This window comes from Lepidochelys kempii, chromosome 4 (genome assembly GCF_965140285.1).
Source record: "Lepidochelys kempii isolate rLepKem1 chromosome 4, rLepKem1.hap1, whole genome shotgun sequence".
NCBI classification, from domain to species: Eukaryota; Metazoa; Chordata; order Testudines; family Cheloniidae; genus Lepidochelys; species Lepidochelys kempii.
This window is the reverse complement of record NC_136383.1, coordinates 5,263,098-5,285,104: the sequence shown is the minus strand read 5'-3', so window position 1 is coordinate 5,285,104 and position 22,007 is coordinate 5,263,098. Positions and strand designations below refer to the sequence as shown.

Here is a 22,007-nt window from a genome sequence, read left to right as displayed (position 1 = left end):
TTGAGATAACCTGTTGATCGCCCCTCATTGCCAGTATGAGGCAGGAGCCCTCCCCTCACAGACATTCCTGCCTGTGCTTCCTCCCGGTATCCCGCTTTCCCACTTACCTCAGGGCTTTGGTCTCCTTCCCCCGGTGAACCTAGTTTAAAGCCCTCCTCACTAGGTTAGCCAGCCTGCTGGCAAAGATGCTCTTCCCTCTCTTCGTAAGATGGAGCCCGTCTCTACCCAGCACTCCTCCTTCATGGAACACCATCCCATGGTCAAAGAAACCAAAGCCTTCTCTCCGACACCATCTGCGTAGCCATTCGTTGACTTCCACGATTCGACGCTCCCTACCTAGGCCTTTTCCTTCCACGGGGAGGATGGACGAGAACACCACTTGCGCCTCCAACTCCTTTATTCTTCTTCCTAGAGCCACATAGTCCGCAGTGATCCGCTCAAGGTCATTCTTGGCAGTATCATTGGTGCCCACGTGGAGAAGCAGGAAGGGGCCATCTCCAGGCTCAACTAACTCTAATAGGCAGATAGCATCTTTTTTTAAAAAAAATCTTTCTTCTTAATTGAGTAGAGTCCTGTTAAGCCTGGAATTGATCCCATCAACTCCCAGTCTTAAGACACACAGATAAATCACAGCTCTAATGGTCAGCCATTGATATTTGTTTTTCCTTAAGATACAGACATATAGCTATTACTGAGTAGAGAAGCAGAAGGCTATCAATCATTTGCTGAATAAATCAGAGGCCCTACCTCTCCCCCACCCCAGTATGCTAATAATTAAAGCACAGCCCATAACTCAGGGAATGTCTGCAGAATTCTCCTTTAGAGGAACACACAGCATTACCATCTTACTAAGGAGGGAGCTAATTCATGGCCAGAAGTGACATTTGTCAAATCATAGTTCTGTCAACTTTAAACTAAGAAGAGGGGCTCAGGTGTCTGTTCCCCATGATATGTTGTATTCTCTATCATTAGGTAGGATATTTCAGGTAGCCAGGTGAGGATATAAGGAGTTGTTGATGGTATACTGAAAACTATAAAAATTATAAGCTGCTAATTCAAATCCTAAGGAGTTTCCTGGTCCTGCTTGCCGGGTAGGAGGCTCTCCAGGGAAGTGTGGAATCAGAGGAGTCAGTTTGTCAAAGGCCAGCCTAGAGTAAGGTGGAGTGACTTGTCTCTTTTGGTTTTTAGGGAGCAGCCTGCATTGTCTCTCTCTGGTTTAGGGTTCTTGTGTGTTAACATTCTAAATTCTAAGAAATGAAGCAGTGTTACACTGCAACCTTCCAGCAAGTGCATTTTATTTTTAATCTAACTTTTCTGTGTGTGTGCCATGAACATAACACCTGCCAACCCTAGCTTTCCTCCATAAGGACCAGGCTGAATCTCTGTGCTTCCAGGAGACCTGGGATCTCACTCTTCCTATTACCCTGAGCGCATGCAGTGGGGAAAGGGAGTCACATGTCTCCCTAGTGTTCTGGGTCAGAGTATGGGGAGTAAGCTGCATACAAGGGTACTAGCAGCAGTGTGCGTGCTGCCTGTGAACATTCTGCTGCCCCGAGGCAATGCTCCGTACTGCTCCCTTGCTAGAGGCTGTGCCTTAAAGGCACAGGGTAGCCAGATGGAATCTGGCATTCCCTTCTGATTCACATGTTCTGAAAAGTTATGCGTTGCCCACAAAATTATTCTGCACCAAACGCTCCCTTGTATTTTATCCTGAATCCTATTTAATGCATTGGGCTTGCTTCTCTGGAATCACGTGAAGCCATCAGACCAATTCCCTTTCACACTGCAGGCTAAACTTAGACTGTAATGATCTATGAAGCAGAGAGAGGCCAGCAAGCTGCCCTTCTAGGTTAGAGTCAACAAAATAGAGCTGACTTTACCATGGCAGCAGCGGTGTTTTGGCAGTAGCCAAATAAAAAATGAACAAGACTCTACAGCCATGAAAACAGACTAGTTAACATACAAGAGAGACTAACATGATGTGAATCAGTGCTGCCTAGTGGATAGGGCACTGGACTGGAACTCAGGAGATCTGGATTCTATTCCCAACTTGGCCGCTGGGTGAGTTTGGGCAAATCACTTCCACTCTCTGTGCTTCAGCTTCCCCGTCTGCAACATGTTGATAATGCTACAGATCTCCTTTATAGAGCAGTCTGAGATCTAGTGAAGAAAAGCTCTACATAAGATATTCAGGTATTATTATCTAAGACTCCATTATACTTATATGGCCCCATTATTGGGGTATCTGAGCCCCTTTAATGTATTTACCCTCATAACACCCCTGTGAGGTAATGATCCCCGAGTTACAGATGAGGAATGGAGAGACAGAGTGGGGAAGGGATTTGCCCTTGGCCACATGGGAAGTCTGTGCAGAGCAAGGACCTGAACTCCGGTCTCATGGTCCCATACTAGTGCCTTAATCACTGAGGCATCCTTCTTCCTCAATTAAACTCTAGTAGGATTCATTTTCCTTTTATGCCTGGTATACTTTTCCAGCTCCTGAGGGCCTTACTCTGTTTTTCTTTCGCCCTTATGGTTATTCAGTGAGAGCTGCCCTAGTAAAGACTGAGTGAAAACTGAACAAAGTCCTCAGAACCCATCCCTTTGTTAGTTGACTTATTTGGGGTCAGATATGTACCATACAATAACCACTTCACTGACATCTTTATTAGGAATAGGGCTGGACTCTGCACTTAGCAACACCATGTCAAGGGGCAGAAAAAGTCTAAAATGCTTTTCCCCTCTCAAACTCCTAATTTTGTTCCAAGCTGTTAGCTGCTGTCCAGATCCCCATCCAAGTTATCCACATTTCCCAGACATGACCTCTCACCTCTATGACATGGCATATTTATCATCTCCGGACAGGTGACAACCAGACAAACACACATTCTTTTGGTAAATCCAAACAATTCCAGACCCTCTACAAAAAACTAAACTTGATCAGCAGAACTGTGTTCTTCTGTTAAACATTTGCATTGAATATTCCCATTCTTCAGGCTAAAATCAGACCTTCGATTTGTCTTTAGCTGGCCAATCCCAGGCAGTCACTGAAGTCATGTAAAGCCAAATTCTGCTCTTCATTGCATGGCAGCAAGTCCCATGGAAGCCAATGGGCACTTTATCCATGTATCTGGCAGCACACTCTCCCCCTTTATCCTCAACCTATCCAGTTCTGCCCAGTTGCACTCTGTCACAACAAGTGTGCTACATGAGTGTTAAAAGAGCTGCAGGTCCCTTTTTTCAATTTTGCATGGCTTTTGTCATTCATAAGAGAGCCTTAATGCATATTGGAAGTCAGTGCTTTTAAATTCTCTTTAGAAAAATCATAAAAACGAGAGCAGACAAAGGAGTAATGTTGGAAAAATATTCAGAAGTTCCTGGGATACCATAAGAGCATATGCGGTTACATCTCCGTAGTTACGGCAGCAGCTCTGAACTGTTCTATCGGACTCTCTTGATAGAGTTTGTATGGAGGATGCTGAATGCAAAACAGAGCCCTAGCCCTGCAATTGGACCTGTGTGGACAGAACCCTGCATCCATGCAGAGCTCCACTGAAGCTGATGGGACTCCCTATACATCTAATTGCAGAAACAGGGCCTAATATGCTCAATACAAAATAGCACTGCAATGAGTAGTTAACATAAAAGATACCACCATTGGGGAAAAAAAAGAACAACGTCCAGTGTGATTGCTTGATGTGACAAACTCCTTCAGACCCAATACAATGTCAATGCAGTCATTATGATTCTTACATTACATTGGCAACATACCGGATCCATTAGTCACTTGGACAGTATTCAGTGTCAGAGGAACCAGTGCTATTCGATCATAACATTATCACTATGGGCTGGTGGCTCAATAGACCTGTTGTGAGAAGTAGCTACGGCACATGCACTGTAGTGGACTTGAAAATGAAGCTGAATTGTTTAATAAAGACCTACTAAATGCATCATTGGCCAGCCTACAGCTTGCAGAATGTATGCTTTTAAAAAAAAGTGTGAGCAAATGTTTAGTCACAAGAAGCAAAACAAAGACAAAAACTGGATTTTTCACTAAAACGATCTTTGAACCATGATTCACTTATCCCTAGAGAGAGAGACTATCATGAGGTACTCCCTTTTAAAGAATAATAATTGAAACTGGGCTAATAACTTGTTTTACAATCTCAGCTACAATGTTAGAAATAGCACACCTAGTCCAGTACAGATGGGCAAACCTGTTCAGATAATATAAGAACCAACTCAACCTTTCGCCTGTGTGTGCATCAAACCGAAGCGGACGTCTCCACCTTACAAGCCGTGAGCACACTGAGAAGCAGTTACAGACACAGGTAGTTCTACCATCATCAACGGGATGATTCACGTGAGTAAAAGTCCTTTTGGAGTGAGTAAGGGTTACACCATCTGGCTCAAAGCAAGTGATGCCACTGAAGTCAATGGGGCTAACCATGGACCACTTGGCCCTAACAGGAGTGTGCCATGTGGCAAGGAAGGTGTAAGGAACTTCTCCTTCCTTGCGCAGCCTGAAACAGAGCCAGGCTGAATTCCAAGCAGTGACTTACAGGAGCACCCAGGCTGCCATTGGGGAAGGGAGAGAGGCATAGTTCTGCCCCCATGCACTGGCCAGAGGTGCTGACTGGCTGCACAGGGGGCAGTAAGCCACAGCCCCAAAAGAGCTCTGTCAGCATCACAGGGATCTAGAGAGGCAGAAAGCCCCAGCAAGGCAGATCCCTCCTGCTATTCCCCACCAGCCACACTGCCAAGCTGGGCCTCCAGAGCACAGTCAGACCCCACATGAGCAAAGATGCAGCATCGAGCTCTCTGTCATCATGGGTTTGGATGCAGCATCCACAACCAGCCTTTTGAAGTTCATCGCTCCCTGTTCTTCATCTCATTTGGCAGCTGGTCACACTATGGGCCAGCCACAGCCATGGGATACTCGTGCTCAGCTCCCGCTGAAGTTAATAGGAGTGACACACAAACAACTTGGGCAGAGTTACATGTTCTATGATTGGAATCGCCTTCAGACAGCAACCTCACCGCATGTTTATCTCTTCCCAGCAACAAAGCAATATTGTATTAATCATGCAGCCCAGGGATGAGCAGTGCTTACCTTGACTTCCACATGTGCCATCAAGACTGCAAAGTTGGTGAGGTGATTACAGGAACATGTAGTGTGTGTCTTGTTTGTGGTCAGAAGCCGACACCCTTGCTTTGACCAATACCCTGTCATCGTGTGTTTTGAGTAGTTCCAGAATGAACAGTTAGGGTTGAAAATTTCTTCTGACTGCTGCAGAAAGAAATGAATAAATGCAATAAAAATTCTAATGGCTTCTGAGACTTCTAAATGCACTCTCTTTCCCCAGAGTCACTCTGTAACTCTTACCCTTTAATTTCATATAAACAATCAGCAACGGTTTATATGTCAAGTATTGCACATGCCGGAGAAAGTTAGATTGTTGCTGCTCTCTTTGTTCTGCCAACTTAGTTCTTTGTTCTTGATTAATTTCAACCACAGACTAAATTCAACTCTTCAGAACCAGATTGCTTCATTTGCATTGCAGAGCAGAGAAATTAATTGCTTTAAGCAATCAACTTTTGAAATTACAGTACTTGGCTAATGGAGGGCTCACTGTCCTCTTTCACTGAAATCCTGTTACCTCTAATATCCCCTGCCACCAGGATAAAATAATATTTTGGACTATTTTAATATATTGGTAACTTTTAATTATGGAATGGCATGCATTAGCAATTGAATGATGGGGCTTCTACATAATAGAGACCCTGATTAGGACAATGTAAAAGAGACATTATTTATAAAACATTAGATACAAAGTGACAAACACATAACTCAAAATTTAATCCAAGGCTACTGAGTGCTTGAGGTGCCCAAACTTGAGAACTTTTTCTGTGTTAGCTTCAGAAATAAAATTAAAACCTCTTTAAATTTGTGGTTTCCAGATGCCCCCGCGCTCCAGTACCTTGATGTGCTTGACTGTAAACACCACAGGATCAGCTAGATAAACCTTATTGCTGAACTCTTTGTTTATTGCTGCTGTAATGACGGGGGAGTTGACTATGACAGAGTGATTGGTTGACATGGCCTCTGTTCCCAACTTCATGCTGGCGTTCTCCGTGGAGAGATAGTGACCCAGGTTGTTATACAGCACAAAAGCCACCCTGATTTCACCTACAAAGTGCAGAGAGGAGTTAGAGATCAGACCAGTCCAGCCCAAAAGTTGTGTTAAGAGATAACAACTGTCCCTTCCAAGCAAAATGTTCTGTTAGCTATGACTTCCTCCCTCTTGTCTGCTCTGCCGAAACAAAGAGCTGTGTGCACTTTGGGAACGGTCCAGCCTACGTTGCTAAAGGGATAATGCATCATTGGCTCGCTCTGTGAATGCAACAAAAAGTCAGGAGTTAAAAGCATTGAGGCCTGGCGCAGAAAACTCAGCTTCCACTGTCACTGCAAATACCTGAACTCCATGTGGCCCATCAAGTTGTCCAAGGGTGGGGAGAGCTGCTTATTCGATACTCCTCTCTGTGAGCAAGTGGGCAGGAAGAAGGTGAAGGGAGATGGGGAACTGGAAGGGACTCCAGCTTCTGGCACACGCGGGAATAACCTGCTCCATGGAAAAGAGGTGAAGTAGCTTACTCCTCTCAGAGCAGGGAGGAGCAGGGAGGAGTTGGGTGTCTACAAATGACCCTTTGCTGTCTGCTCTGCTCCTTGGGCAGTGCCACTCCCATCCTTGGGACACACTGTAAAGTGACAAGCTAAGCCACAGGGAGCAACCTAACACTATTTCCATTCAAGACTGTGGGGTGAGGGAGAAGGGGGGTGGGGAGCGGGTCAGAAATTATCCATAAACCATCAGCAACAAAAGAGAAAAAAGAAACAATAGAAACAATTGTGAAATGTTTGTTATCACTAAATACATTTTTCAACCAGGTTTTCTCCCTTTCCATATAATTCCATTGCTAGGGATGTTGCCTAAAACCCACACTACCAGCAAATTGGTTCCTAACTAAAGCGATATACTTTATTGCTTTTTTTCCCCATCATTGCACAGACCCTAAAATAAGACGGCAGTGAGTTAATTTTCCTTTATGATTATTAGTATTATTAAAAACAAAAAAGTCCCTCCACTCCTGGATTGGGCCGTCACGACGGTACATTTCCCAGCTTGCGTGATTTCGAGGCAGACTATCACAATGACCTAATAACATGAGGATGACAATTGCCATGGAGAACAAAGTCTGATTGAAGACTTGAGGGAAAATTCCCCAGTGGGGCAATACTCCTCAGCACTTATACCGCATTTTTCACCAGTAGATCTCAAAGCACTTCACAAAGCAAGTCAGTATCATTATTCCCATTTTAAAGGTCGGGAAGAGCCAAGAATAAAATCCAGGTGCCCTATGCCCCCATCCAGTGATCTGTCCTCTAGGCCATGCAGTAATGACAATGAGGTATTTGCACCTGATTGTGCCAGAGGAGAAGATAGGTAGCCCTGAAATGGCAATATAATATGGTGATCTTATTTGAAGATTATTTATTGTAACTAAAATAAACTTTACAAAAATTGAAATGCCCCTTCTATATTAATTGTCTAGTTATTTTTCCAATGTCCTGTGCTCTGGGGAGACTTCAGGATGAACAGAAGTGCCTAAACATGAGAGAGAGATATTACTGGTTCCAAATGTATTTCATAGCTTTAGGCCAGATCCTCAGCTGGGGTAAACTGAGGCAGTTCCACTGACAACAGCAGGACTATATTGATCGACGGCAGATAAGGATCTAGCCCTTTGGTGAATCCCTTTGTTACCACTTCCAAAGTGGAGCTAACAATCGCAGACAAAATTCTGATATATCTGCCACACGGTAAACCAGCTGGTGGTATCAACTACCCTTCTCAACAGTTATCACTGTCTTCGCAACAGGAAAGCACAGTGCCATTTTGCCTTTTCGGAGCTACTCCTGTCTGCCGGGGGAAAAATTGCCAAGTAGTTTAAAGAGCAAATCTGGTCTTCTGAAAGAATATAAAATGTTCTCACAGTCCTGGGCTGTAACATCTGAGTGCAAGTCTATTCTGGTCACCAGGCTTAGTAGCATGTAATGCGGATTTCTCCTCTGTCTTCCAAAGCTTTTATAAAGAGTTTCTCTTTCCCTACAGAGTTCTAAAGTCCACTCACACATGGTGAAATACTAGCCCTGCTGAAGTCCACTGAAGTTCGGCCATTGACTTCATCAGGCCCAGGATTTCACCCGATTAAATATTCTCTTTTAATCCTACAATTTCGGAGATAATCTAGATGCCATCAAAGTGGCAAAACTCCCACTGATCTCTGCAAGACCAAGACTCAGAGTCTTCAGGATTCTTAATAGTTTAACCTCGGTTACCTAGCTTTATATTATCCTACTGCTTTATATTTTGCTTATTTTGCAATGATTAAAGTACTATAACATTTACAAACACACATGCAGGCTAATGTTTAAAAGCAACCCCCACAGAATACATGCTCATTACAGAACAATAAAATAAATGAGCAGAGTATTTACTTTAATGGATCTCATAAACAGAAATTTGTCAAGCCCTATAGTACAAACAGAGCCTGGCACTTCAAGGTTTGGGTTACGATGGATCTATACAGATAGATCAACAAATGCTTCTGCTCAAATTACTGAAGTAGAAATGAACAACTTGGCAGCTTAAAGACAGTTCCCATCTAACATCATCTTTAATTTATAGCATATCAAGAGGCTCATAAGCTTTAGAGATAGAGACACTGAGGATTTAGATTCATAACTTTTAATCATTTCTTTTTGGTGTGTTGGCTTTTCATGTTGTTATCATTTACTGGGCTTCCCTTTCCCCCATTCCCCCGCCATCTTTCAAATGTTTGTACAGTGCAGTACTTCAAAACAGTTTTTCTATGTAAGTTTCTCACCATAGGCAACAGATGCTAACTACCACTGAGGCGCGGCATCATTCCCCATTGGCTCACCTGCAGCATGATTTACGAAACCAGTGCACATTTACAGACCCTGGACACTTCCAAAGATTGACAGTCACTTGGCAGTAAAAGAGATTTCCAATCAGCTGATTTAGCATGCAGTCAAGGGCATGGGACAGTTCATTAATATTAAATATGTCTGGTGCACAACAGGTTTATAGATGCTCAAAAGTAAAAAAAAAAAAAAAAAAAGAAAGAAAGAAAGAAAGAAAGAAAGAAAGAAAGAAAGAAAGAAAGAAAACTGACTATTAGAGAAGCTCCAATCAAAGTAACAGAAAAGATCTGTAAGGTATTAGGACATCACAGAGTCGGGAAGAAAATGTAGTTACTATTATAACATTAATCCATTTGCACTAAAGCAAGATTTACAAGGCACCTTATGAAAGAACTCCAAGCGACTGACTATCAATATACCCACACAAGTGCAATGCTACTAGACTTGGCCTGGTCGGTTTTCTACAAGAGCCACTCCTGTTTCTGCTGCTGCACAGGGTTTGCCTGCATTGTTTCTAAGCAGAGGAAACAAATCTGAGGGCTGCAGAATGAATCACTAGATCTCGGTTTGCAATTCAAACACATAGATGTAGCGTTGAGTCTCTGGCAATCTGGTAAGGCCTGGCTGGCCACTAAGGAAATATCTATATGGCAGGGAGCAGACCACAGCAGCGATTCTCAGAGCCTTGGTCTACAGACTCGAGTGCTACAGTGTTAAAAATAGCCATTGTAGCTGTTCCGGCTCAGGGTCTGTAGGCTAGGGCAAGGGGTGGGCTTAACGCCCAAGCTCTTGCCTGAGTGTCTACACAGTTATTTTTAGCGCCTATGGTATGAGCCTCACAAGCCGGAGTTTGTAGACCTGGGGTCTGAGACTTGCTGCTGCTTGCTGTGTGAATGTACCCTCAGAAAAATTGCATCTGGCTTTGTAGGTTATTTGCCTTCCTCGGATATTAACAAGAACGAGTCAGGAGAGAAGGGGGATTTAAAAATGTGCACATCAGCGAAATAAGTTAAGGTCACACTTTATATCAAGGGTACATTCATTAAGGGTTTATACAGAGTTAACAAATGCTTAATAGATATTGTAATGAACAGTTAATCACTTGTTATAGAATCCAACAGGCGAATAGGTTACTTCTCACTGTTGCGAGTTTAGTTGATTTATCTGTATTATCAGAATGCCTAAAGTCCTAGTCACGGACCAGGGACTGTACAAATGCAGAGTTTGCTATGCCAAAGAGATTGTTGTAGCTCTACTTACACTACAAACTCTTTGGAGCAGGGACTGTCTTTTAGAACTGGTTTGTACAGTGCCTAGCACCACGGGGTCCTGGTCCATGACTAGGGCTCCTAGGTGCTACTGCAATCATCATCATCAATAACACCTTTTACTGAAATTATAACTATCTATAATACCTTCAGCAGATGTTCTTATAACGACGACAACTTCTACAGCTCATGTCTGCAACATGCTTATAAGAGTTATTCATTACTTATTCACCCTTTACAGGCTACTTTTAAAGGTAACCAAGTGGTGACCCAAATCAAAAGATGTGAAAGGACTCATAATTCAGCACCCACCATTTCGACCATTTTGTTTCAATGTATTTGCCGACAGCTGGATGGCGCTTCCGTGGCCCAAGTTCTGTGGAAATTTCAGGTCTTCCAAATTCCCATCGGTGCTTAGCCTTGCAACTTCCAGTTCTGTTAGCAAGAGAGAAGTGAGCTACTGAATTGTAAAACAGAGAAAAAAATCACAATTTAAAAATAATTATATACAGCTAAGTTACAAAACTGTTTTCCAAATAAAATGCAAACACTAGAATCCATGTACAGTGTTTCATGCTAGACTCTGCTTTGGACTTCTACTTATTTTTGCCCTGAAGAAGGTTTAAACATAATTTTAAAATAGCAAATAAAATGTAGTCTCTGTAGTAGACAAAGACAACCAGTTAATGTAAACAAGCAAACAAGTACCCAAGAATATAAAAGACAACAATTAACATGAAAATCTGAAAGTGTTGGTAGTTTGCCACTGTCTCTTGGTACGTTCTGTAGATTTTATCGACACTCGGCATCTGCATTCAAAGAAATGAAAAGAAAGGCTGTTCTCATTTTACGTGAGCATTGCAGGAGGCCTGGCACTTTCCATCTCACTTGTTTTTTAATTAAAACCAACCGTCAGCTAAATAAAGACAAAAACTTGAATTCAACTGAATATATTTGTATTAAGTAAGATCAAGGATCATAGCCTTGTAAGCTGGTTCCCTCACTGATATAACAGATGTAGATTATGGCTGTGATTTCCAAAAGAGAGGAATGTAAGTGTCCAAGTTCCGCTGAAATGCAATGGGAGTTGTGTGCCTAACTCCTTTAGGCTCTTTTGAAAAAATGTAGTCCATGCTCTTTAGGGCAGGGTCTGTCTCTTTGTTATATGTTTGTACATATACCACAGTGGGCCCCGGCCTGTAGGCACTAGTGAAACACAAATAATAGATAATCATAATACACCTAACCACACACAAGTAGACTCAGCGAAAACGTTTATAAAGTATTTTACCCCCATAGAATAGAGCAACTAGGAGTCAAAACCTGCAGTTCTTACTCAGACCTTAGTCAGCCAAATCTCTAAGATCCTAGGGACTGTCTTTTAATGTTATGCAGTCAACACAGAAGCTTAGCAAATAATGACTCAGAACAATAAAGGGAGTTTTGTTTGGGAAGGACTTGAGGCTTTGGCTGTACAAGAGGGGTTCTGTACCTGCTAAAATGTAATTTCTCCAGGGCAGTGCACTGAATCAGCCGGCAACTTTCATTCTGTTTCACTATAAATCACTAGATAAGAGTTTACTATCGATGGAGTCCTGCTATATGAGAGTTCATGATCAATGGAGCCCTGCTATACCCAAGTTTACTATCAATGGAGCCCTGCTATCTCAGAGTTCACTATCAATGGAGCTCTGCTATACCAGAGATCACTATCAGTGGAGTCTTGCTATTCTCAAATTCACTATCAATGGAGCCCTGCTATACCAGAGTTCACTATCAATGGAGCCCTGCTATACCAGAGTTCACTATCGATGGGTTCCACTGCCGAATCTGTCCATCCAGCTATTGCTCTCCCACTGCTTACAAAACTGACGTCTTTGAATCCTACTGGCTAAAAGGGAAGCCTTGTCTATGGACCATCAATACAGTTACACCCCACAAAAAATTGCAACTAATTTATTCATGGCTGGATCCTCTGATAGGGCCAAATCTTGAGAAAGTGCTGAGTGCCGGCAACTCCTAGATTCTACCATTAGTAAAGAGCGATAGGGAAGAATCCACATTACTGAAGGGAAGGTTTGGAAAGTTGCACTCGAGGGGAAGCAGACACCACCATTCAACCCCCATGTTCTATTCCACAGTTGTTGGTGACAGAGGGACACTCAAACAAGAGAGGAAGAGTCATCTACATAACACGTACGGAGAGAGGTTGAATTTCATTCAGACTAAGTGAGCTGTACTACATTAGAACTAGAGGGTGAAATCCTGGTCCCCCATTGACGTGAATGGGACCAGGGCTTCACTCAGGATTCCAAGCCCGTTTCCATTTCTTTTCCTCTCCCTGGCCACCTTTGGTGTTTCCAGTTGCTCCAGTCACTTACGGATATTGTCAGTGTTCTCCCTGACAATGTCCGACTTCAGGAGGTTATCGGCCAGCACAAAGGCACTTTCCTCCACTGTGTCCAGCAACATGGTGGCTGCGCGCAGCTGGTCGCTTGCGGTCAGGTCTCTCCATGCGTTCAGAGCCTGCGGCTGCAGGAGGTTATTAACTGTCTCGACCATGGCCTGCAAAGAAGAAAAGCAGAGTGAGAAAGGGCTTCAGGAAGTCTGCACGAGCTGTCAAGCTCTCTACAGATTCATCCTACCCAGTAAGTAGAGAACTGTCCCATCTCCTCACCCCTGCGGGCAATCTACAGTAGAGCTGCCCATTATTTCCCCTTTGGCCAGGGAACGTCAGCAAAAAGGTTCTTCTCATCAATAGCTCTGAATTCAGAGCAAGTGAGAATTTTTTTTCTCTGAACACACACAAAGGAAACTACATTTGAAACCACACATCCTTGTGAAGCAGGATGCTGGTAGTTACAGTGTCTACTGAATCCAGAATTAAGAATTAGACCTAGGACAGCAAACAGATCTGTTCCCAATAAGGTGCAAAACCTGCACTGCTTAGCCAACATGAACAGCGTCTAATGCATACCAAGGCTACTGTTTCTAGAAGAACACACCATCACCACCACCACTGTGCTGCTCTCTATGGTAAGGCAGCTAAGCAGTGGGGCCATGGTACCTATAATTCTCAGGTGTGCCTGCATCCAAAGGCACAGCAGATGCTGTCAGAGATTTACATAGGGCATCACATTTCAAATCTCTCCACTCAGTAAACAGTCTTCAATGTAGTAACAACTTATATCCTTCCTGCCACGTAGATTATGCCCTAGGTTGCAAAGTGAAACAGAGCACTCCCATCGTGAACTTCCCAAGGATTAATCTGGATGCATGTTAGGCTGAAAACTAAACCAAGCAATTCTTGTGGTTTATAAATTACAGTTCTCAGACCCTACTGACTGTGAAGATTTCACTTGACTAAAAAGAGCAGCTCAGTTGCTAACCATGGCTAGCCCCAAGGTGTGTGTAGTTAGCACGTTTTTAAATGGGAACCAGCAGTGCACTGGTTAGCAAAATTTACTGCTTGTGGGGAGAAAAAAAACAGCTAATGTTTTCTTCTGCTGGTTAGTGTTTTCATGGTTACTAGTTACTAGCTGCTAAAAAATCCTGCCTCATAATGAAACACCTCCACTGCCAATTAGCACCAGCCTCAGCAACTAATTTGCCTTTTGAGATAAAGTTGGCTTTTTTGATGTTTTTCCATGTGCTGAAAGCCCTGGCATCAAACCCACATCTACTGCTATTCTGTGCTGCAAGGACAACCCTGTGTGACTTTGGCAATTTGCAGCCCCAAGGAGCTCAGCACTCAGAGTAACTGCTGGGTCTTTTCTTTTTTCCCACCCAGGTTTAAAACATGACTTATCAAAGAGATAGAGCACGGTCTGTTTTTTAGGAAGTGATCTAGAGCCCTGGTACTAAAATGACGTGATCAGAAGGATGTGGCGCATGGATTAGAGGCCGGATTCACCACTGCCCTGCCCCTTCTGCAGTCATGCCCACCTGTGCAGGGGTAGGATAAAATACTACCTGATCAAAATTATAGCCTTTCACATCCATTTTGCACTGGTGCAAAAAAAATAGACGATGAAAGGCTATGGTGAATTGCTCCACACACGATTATCTTGCAGTAAAGCCCAGGGAAAAGCAAAGACCTCAGGACGTTCCAGGCCTGGGGACCAAGCAGATTTTATGATTATTATTTATTTATCATATCATGGCCCAGGACCCCAAACTGCTGGGCGCCTTACAAACAGAACAAAAAGAGAGTCCCTGCCCCAAGGAGCTGACAATATAAGCGTAAGACAAGAGACAACAGACGGATACACAGAGAAGGGGGAGTACAAGGAAACAATGAGACACTGCCGGTTAGCATGATAGGCTGTGCTCTCAACACACCTGCTACCTAACTATTGTCACATTTTGTGTAGTATTCACGGCGAAGGAGAGTTTTAAGGAGGGTTTTGAAGGACAATACATCCTAATGACACTTTAAATGAGATAATGCAATTATATTAATAACCACTGCAGGTACATAGTGCATTCTGGTGTCACCGGTCACTTTCATCAGCAGAGGACTGGTTGAAACTTCAGAATTTTCCTTTCACAGAACCCCATTATCCTGCACCCAGCTTTTACAGTACCGATAGAAGTTGCAGAAATTCAGCATTACATAGATACGAACGATGCAAAGATGTTCTCTGACTCTCTCAAAGCAGTCTACGGATCATCTAAATCCAGCACAGCTCCCCTGAAGTTGGCAGATGGCACAGCCCTCATCAAAGACAAGTAGCGAATTATACAGAGATGGGGTGAACACTTAATAGTCCACTCAATAGGCCATTCAAGGTCGATTGGAGTGCCCTTGATCAGTTACCTGAGAAACCCACCAAAGGGGACCTGAACCTCCCTCCATCAGTTGAAGAAATTACGAAAGCCATCAAACAATTGAACTCTGGTGGACCGACTGGAAAGGATGGTATTCCAGCAGAACCGTATAAAGTAGAATCATAGAATATCAGGGTTGGAAGGGACCTCAGGAGGTCATCTAGTCCAACCCCCTGCTCAAAGCAGGACCAATCCCCAACTAAATCATCCCAGACAGGCCTTTGTGAAGCATGACCTTAAAAACTTCTAAGGAAGGAGATTCCACCACCTCCCTAGGTAACGCATTCCAGTGCTTCACTACCCTCCTAGTGAAAAAGTTTTTCCTAATATCCAACCTAAACCTCCCCCACTGCAACTTGAGACCATTACTCCTCGTTCTGTCATCTGCTACCAATGAGAACAGTCTAGATCCACGCTCTTTGAACAGTCTAGATCCATCCTCTTTGGAATCCCCTTTCAGGTAGCTGAAAGCAGCTATCAAATCCCCCCTCATTCTTCTCTTCCGCAGACTAAACAATCCCAGTTCCCTCAGCCTCTCCTCATAAGTCATGTGTTCCAGTCCCCTAATCATTTTTGTTGCCCTTCGCTGGACTCTCTCCAATTTTTCCACATCCTTCTTGTAGTGTGGGGCCCAAAACTGGACACAGTACTCCAGATGAGGCCCCACCAATGTCGAATAGAGGGGAACGATCACATCCCTCGATCTGCTGGCAATGCCCCTACTTATACAGCCCAAAATACCATTGGCCTTCTTGAGGTGTTTCATGACATCTTGAGTAGTATTTGGAAGGAGGAAGAAATGCCAGAATACTTTAAAGATGCTCTTGTTGTATCACTGTTCGAAAACAAAGGCAGCAAAGCTGACTGCACAAATTACAGAGCCTTTGCTCTCCTCTGTATAGCAGGGAAAATATTAGCTCGTACTCTACTGAACAGACTCATTGCAAACATATCTGAGAAGAATCTGCCAGAAGCACAGTGTAGTTTCAGATCAGGTTGTAGCACTATGGACATGATTCTTGTAAGGCAGGTCCAGGAAAAATGTTTAGAGAAGAACATGGACCTGTATGCAGTTTTCATCGACTTGACCACAGCTTTTGATATAGTCAACAAAGAGGGTCTATTCTACCTAAACTGGGCTGCCCAAGAAGGTTCATACAAATCATCCATTTGTTCCATGACCCCATGACAGTGCAAGTGCTCTCCAATGGTGACTCTTCTGATGTGTTCAAAATCTCGAATGGAGTGAAGCAAGGCTGTGTATTTTGCTCCAATGCTGTTCAATTTATTCTTTGCCTTCGTGCTCAGCCATGTCACAAGGGACTTGGATCAGGGGATATAATATCCACTCCCCATTCGATGGCTTCCTCTTGGATCTTTGAAGACTCAATGCAAAGACCAAGACACTGGGGAGACTTTTCTTTCAGGCAATTTTTGCAGATGACTGCACCTTGATGGTCCAAAGACATGACAACCTTCAGGTCATGTTCAATAGGTTTTCTGAAGCATTCCAGCTCTTTGCCCTCACTCTCAGTCTTGGGAAGACAGAGGTCTTATTCCAACCAGCACCTCATTCCAATGCCCCAGTGCCAGCCATCTTACATCCAAGGCACACAGATGAAAAATGTGGATCAGCTCAAATATTTGGGCAGCGCCATCTTGAGCAATGGTTCCCTTGATAAGGAAATTGCCTCCAGAATTAGTAAAGCCAGGCAGGCTCTTGGCCAACTTCAAACAAAAGTCCTTAACCAACACAACATTCGTCTCTCCACCAAATTGAAGATCTACAGTGCAGTGGTCCTAACATCTTTCCTGTATTGATCAGAGACGTGGACTCTTTATAGACAGCACATTAAACAGCCTGAAAAATTTCACATGTACTCCCTCCGCTTAATAATGAGCATTCACTAGCAGGAGAGAGTGACCAATGTTAAGGTCCTTAAGAGAGCGAGCAAACACAGCCAGCATTGAGGAAATGCTATTGAGAGCACATCTTACATGGACCAGACATGTCATCAGAATGAAAGACCACCATCTCCCAAAACAGATCTTGTATGGGGAGCAGAGGCAAGGAAAAGGAAGAGGCGTTGTCCGTATAAGTGCTTCCAAGATAACCTGAAGAGCAGTCTCCAGTGGGCTGGGATGAATCTCCAAGAACTTGAGCAAATGATTCAGAACAGGACTTACTGACCGTCTCTTACAAGATCAGAATGTAACAGATTTGAGAGGGATTGACATAATCATCTCCAGGCTTCATGTGAAAGGCACCACAATGCTGCATCGTCAAACATCATAGATACGGACTTCCCATGCCCAGTGTGGTCAATTCTGTGCGTCAGGGTTTGGACTTCAGAGTCATATGTGTAGCCATTGATGAGAACTGAGACAATAACATCATCATTGTCAGCGATGGACTACCAACAACAGCAGTATGGAGTTCACGAACAGGAAATTTAGCTTCTAGACTTTTAAACTAATTTTTAAAATAAAATTAAATAAAATAATAATACAATAAAATAAAATAATAATAATAATAAAACTTTGAAAGTTTGGCAACTGCATCTAAAGTAAAATGACAAATTTATCAGTCAAAAAGACTCATTAAACTACACAGGGATAGGTATGTTTTCAATATTTTTAAATCTTAAAGTCCAATCTGAATAATGTTTCATACATTTTCGTAGCTTACATTGGTAGCTTTGTCTCCCGAAAGAGCAAAGAGAAGTGTTATTATTTTTGAGTGATCAAAGCCATGCCTATTTTGCTTTGCATGTCTATGCAACATGGCTGTGTTTTTCTTGCAAAGATCCCATATTCAAGGAAAGTAATCAGGCACTCCAGTCAGAAAATGATGATTCCTCACATCCACCCTCAACATTATTATGCAGAACACAATTTGCATTACTTTCATCTAGCTTGCTACTAATGGGCCCTTTAAATCTTTGCTAAAACAACATGTTGGATTTTATTTTTTTAAAATATTTGAATGGTAGAAAGAATTAGTCTTAACTACAGCTCTAGCTCCCGGGTTTGGGTGAGACGGTAATGCCTGCTTGACTAAACTTGAAACATGCTGAAACACTTGCATTAGTAGTAGTGCAACATCTGCTACAAAGATTCTGCTCTTAAAGAACTATTTTTTTTCTCACGTGTATTTGAATTTTTGTGTGCGTGCACATCTGTGAAAGACAGAACATGAACCAGACATTATACAAACTCTCTTGCGGAGTCAGCAGTCAAATCGGTTTGCTACACTGAAGCCAGCACATGTATGTCACCGATGAATTGGGATCTGATTCAAAACTTATTAAAATCAACAGAGAGATTCCCATAGACCTCAATGGGCTTTGAATCAGATTTGAACATACCCAGTAAAACTGCCTGTGCAGGAGTTACACCAGGGTTGAATATGGCCCATTGTTTTCCCCAAAGAAGCATTCCCTGACCCAGTCTAGTGCATTAACCTAACCTTCCCAGCACTTCATTTTTGAGCAAAGCACTTCATTATGGTGTAGCATAGCAGGCAAGGCCAGGGAGATTAAGTGTTAATGAAATGCTTGGGTTTGGAACGTGGACAGAGGTAGGTGTTGAAATGAAACCAAACAGCTGTTAAAGGAACAGCTTCTCCTGAGATAGAGATTGCAGGAAGAGGATAATGGAACAAATACGGACAAACAGGACAATTGACAGTGCTAGTCAAAGAACTGATCCAACAGCTGGGCTCTTAGCTTAACAGCAGAGCTCTGGCCCGTGCACGGATTATACAGATTTGACTCCTGCCCCCATCTGTCTTGCCCTGGTCAGTCAGGGTATGTCTACACAACAGCTGAGTGGTGTCTCCCAACCCTAAGCAGACAGGCTCGCTTTAGCTCTGCTCAAGCTAGTGTGCTAAAAATGGCAGTGTGGATGCTGTGGCAGGAGTGGCAGCCCCAGGTAGCCACCTGAGCAGTACCCAGTGGGTCAGGGAGGACGGTACTCAAGTGGGTAGCCGGGATTTCTGTCCATGCTGCAACATCCACACAGTTATTTTTAGTGATCCAGCTTAAGCAGAGCTTGGACAAGTTCAGTTACCTGGCACACTCCCAGCGGCAGTGTAGACATACCTGAGGGGCAGGGAAACCTGCAGAAACAGAATGCTCCTCCAAACACAGCGAGTGCCTTACAGCTAATCATCACATCCGTGGGGGTGGGGGGGTTAGCACTGCCAAACTCCGGACCCAGACATTCAACTCCTAGCCCTCCTCAGCCAGAAGGCTGAGAGCTGCAACACAGGGACTGAAACATGAAGAATGGGCGCAAGGTGGGTGTGTTTGGCGCGGGGGGAGGGGCTGAGTACCCCAAGAGACACTGATGATACTGATAAAGGTTGGGATTTTCAAAGGTGCCTAAGAGGCATTGTGCCCAACATCCATTAAAAGATTGTGGGTTCCTAACTTCCGTAGGCTCCTTTAAATGAATAAACAAATCAAAACTCCCACTGGTTCATACTATTATTCTGTGAGTTAGACATTTTCCATTTAAATTTCCCTGCCCCCATCCTCTTTTAAGCACTAACCAATACAGCTCATCTGATAAGAACTGTATACAAATGAGCAGGATTGGCCAAATAGCTTTTGTGAGGCCTCATGCAAAACGGAATTTGGGGACCTGGGTGTCTCATCCAGTTCTTCCCACAGCTACGAACAGCCTCCCCCACAATCTTTGCATGCCCACAACACTACACTGAGTACCCTGAGGTTGTGGGGATGTATGTAAGATAATTAATATACCAGGAGTGTAAACAAAGAGAGGGGAGACCTATGACAGCAGGAAACATCTTTTGTGCAAATGAGCAAGCAGTGTTTAGCTAGCCTGTAGCCCCAGGACATGGACAGACAGATAAACAGAGAGAAACATCAGGGTAGATGGGGCCCCAAGATACCAAGAAAGCAGACATTCCTACTGCAGTTCTACTACAGAAGATGTCTATTACCCACAGCCGCCTGGTAGCAAGGGTGTAGGGCCAGGGGTATCTTTATACGTGAGGCCAAGTGCAACAAATATAGATCCTAAATGTAGAAAGAATAGTAAATATGGCAGGCGGCCAGCTTGGCTTAACAGCAAAATCCTTGCTGATCATAAACACAAAAAAGAAGCTTACAAGAAGTGGAAGATTGGACAAATGACCAGGAAGGAGAATAAAAATATTACTCGGGCATGCAGGAGTGAAATCAGGAAGGCCAAATCACACCTGGAGTTGCAGCTAGCAAGAGATGTTAAGAGTAACAAGAAGGGTTTCTTCAGGTATGTTAGCAACAAGAAGAAAGTCAAGGAAAGCGTGGGCCCCTTACTGAATGAGGGAGGCAACCTAGTGACAGAGGATGTGGAAAAAGCTAATGTACTCAATGCTTTTTTTGCCTCTGTCTTCACAAACAAGGTCAGCTCCCAGACTACTGCACTGGGCAGCACAGCATGGGAGGAGGTGTCCAGCCCTCTTTGGAGAAAGAAGTGTTTCAGGACTTATTTAGAAAAGCTGGGCGAGCACAAGTCCATGGGGCCGGACGCGCTGGATCCGAGAGCGCTAAAGGAGTTGGCGGATGTGATTGCAGAGCCATTGGCCATTATCTTTGAAAACCCATGGCGATCGAGGGAAGTCCCAGATGACTGGAAAAAGGCTAATGTAGTGCCAATCTTTAAAAAAGGGAAGAAGGAGGATACTGGGAACTACAGGCCAGTCAGCCTCACCTCAGTCCTTGGAAAAATCATGGAGCAGGTCCTCAAGGAATCCATTCTGAAGCACTTAGAGCAGAGGAAAGTGATCAGGAAAAGTCAGCGTGGATTCACCAAGGGCAAGTCACGCCTGACTAATCTAATTGCCTTCTATGACGAGATAACTGGCTCTGTGGATGAGGTGAAAGCAGTGGACATGTTATTCCTTGACTTTAGCAAAGCTTTTGATACTGTCTCCCACAGTATTCTTGCCAGCAAGTTAAAGAAGTATGGGCTGGATGAATGGACTATAAGGTGGATAGAAAGCTGGCTAGATCGTCGGGCTCAACAGGTAGTGATCCATGGCTCCATGTCTAGTTGGCAGCCGGTATCAAGCGGAGTGCCCCAAGGGTCAGTCCTGGGGCCGGTTTTGTTCAATATCATCATTAATGATCTGGAGGATGGCGTAGACTGCAGCCTCAGCAAGTTTTTGCACATGACACTGAACTGGGAGGAGTGGAAGATATGCTGGAGGGATAGGATACATAGGGACCTAGACAAATTAGAGGATTGGGCCAAAAGAAATCTGATGAGGTTCAACAAGGACAAGTGCAGAGTCCTGCACTTAGGACAGAAGAATCCCATGCACCGCTACAGACTAGGGACTGAATGGCTAGGCAGCAGTTCCGCAGAAAAGGACCTAGGGGTGACAGTGGACGAGAAGCTGGATATGAGTCAACAGTGTGCCCTTGTTGCCAAGAAGGCCAATGGCATTTTGGGATGTATAAGTAGGGGCATTGCCAGCAGATCGAGGGATGTGATCGTTCCTCCTCTATTCGACATTGATGAGGCCTCATCTGGAGTACTGTGTCCAGTTTTGGGCCCCACACTACAAGAAGGATGTGGAAAAATTGGAAAACGTCCAGCGGAAGGCAACAAAAATGATTAGGGGACTGGAACACATGACTTATGAGGAGAGGCTGAGGGAATTGGGATTGTTTAGTCTGCGGAAGAGAAGAATGAGGGGGGATTTGATAGTTGCTTTCAACTACCTGAAAGGGGGTTCCGAAGAGGATGGCTCAAGACTGTTCTCAGTGGTAGCAGATGACAGAACAAGGAGCAATGGTCTCAAGTTGCAGTGGGGGAGGTCTAGGTTGGATATTAGGAAAAACTTTTTCACCAGGAGGGTGGTGAAGCACTGGAATGCGTTA

At 43.8% G+C, this 22,007-nt stretch overlaps 1 protein-coding gene across 30 annotated transcripts in view; it reads right to left on the bottom strand.

Moving 5' to 3' along the window:
* ADGRL3 (adhesion G protein-coupled receptor L3) overlaps positions 1-22,007 on the bottom strand; it is an 821,427-nt gene that overhangs the window by 140,970 nt on the left and 658,450 nt on the right. For 29 of the 30 annotated variants that reach the window (XM_073340228.2, XM_073340229.2, XM_073340198.2 and 26 more), the window contains 4 exons: positions 12,660-12,843; positions 10,591-10,713; positions 5,982-6,190; positions 5,114-5,290 (listed from right to left, as the gene is read on the bottom strand). In XM_073340228.2, the coding sequence (XP_073196329.1) occupies positions 5,114-5,290; positions 5,982-6,190; positions 10,591-10,713; positions 12,660-12,843 (693 nt within the window). The remainder of the gene's footprint in view (positions 1-5,113; positions 5,291-5,981; positions 6,191-10,590; positions 10,714-12,659; positions 12,844-22,007) is intronic. The other variant, XM_073340204.2, reaches the window with a different exon arrangement.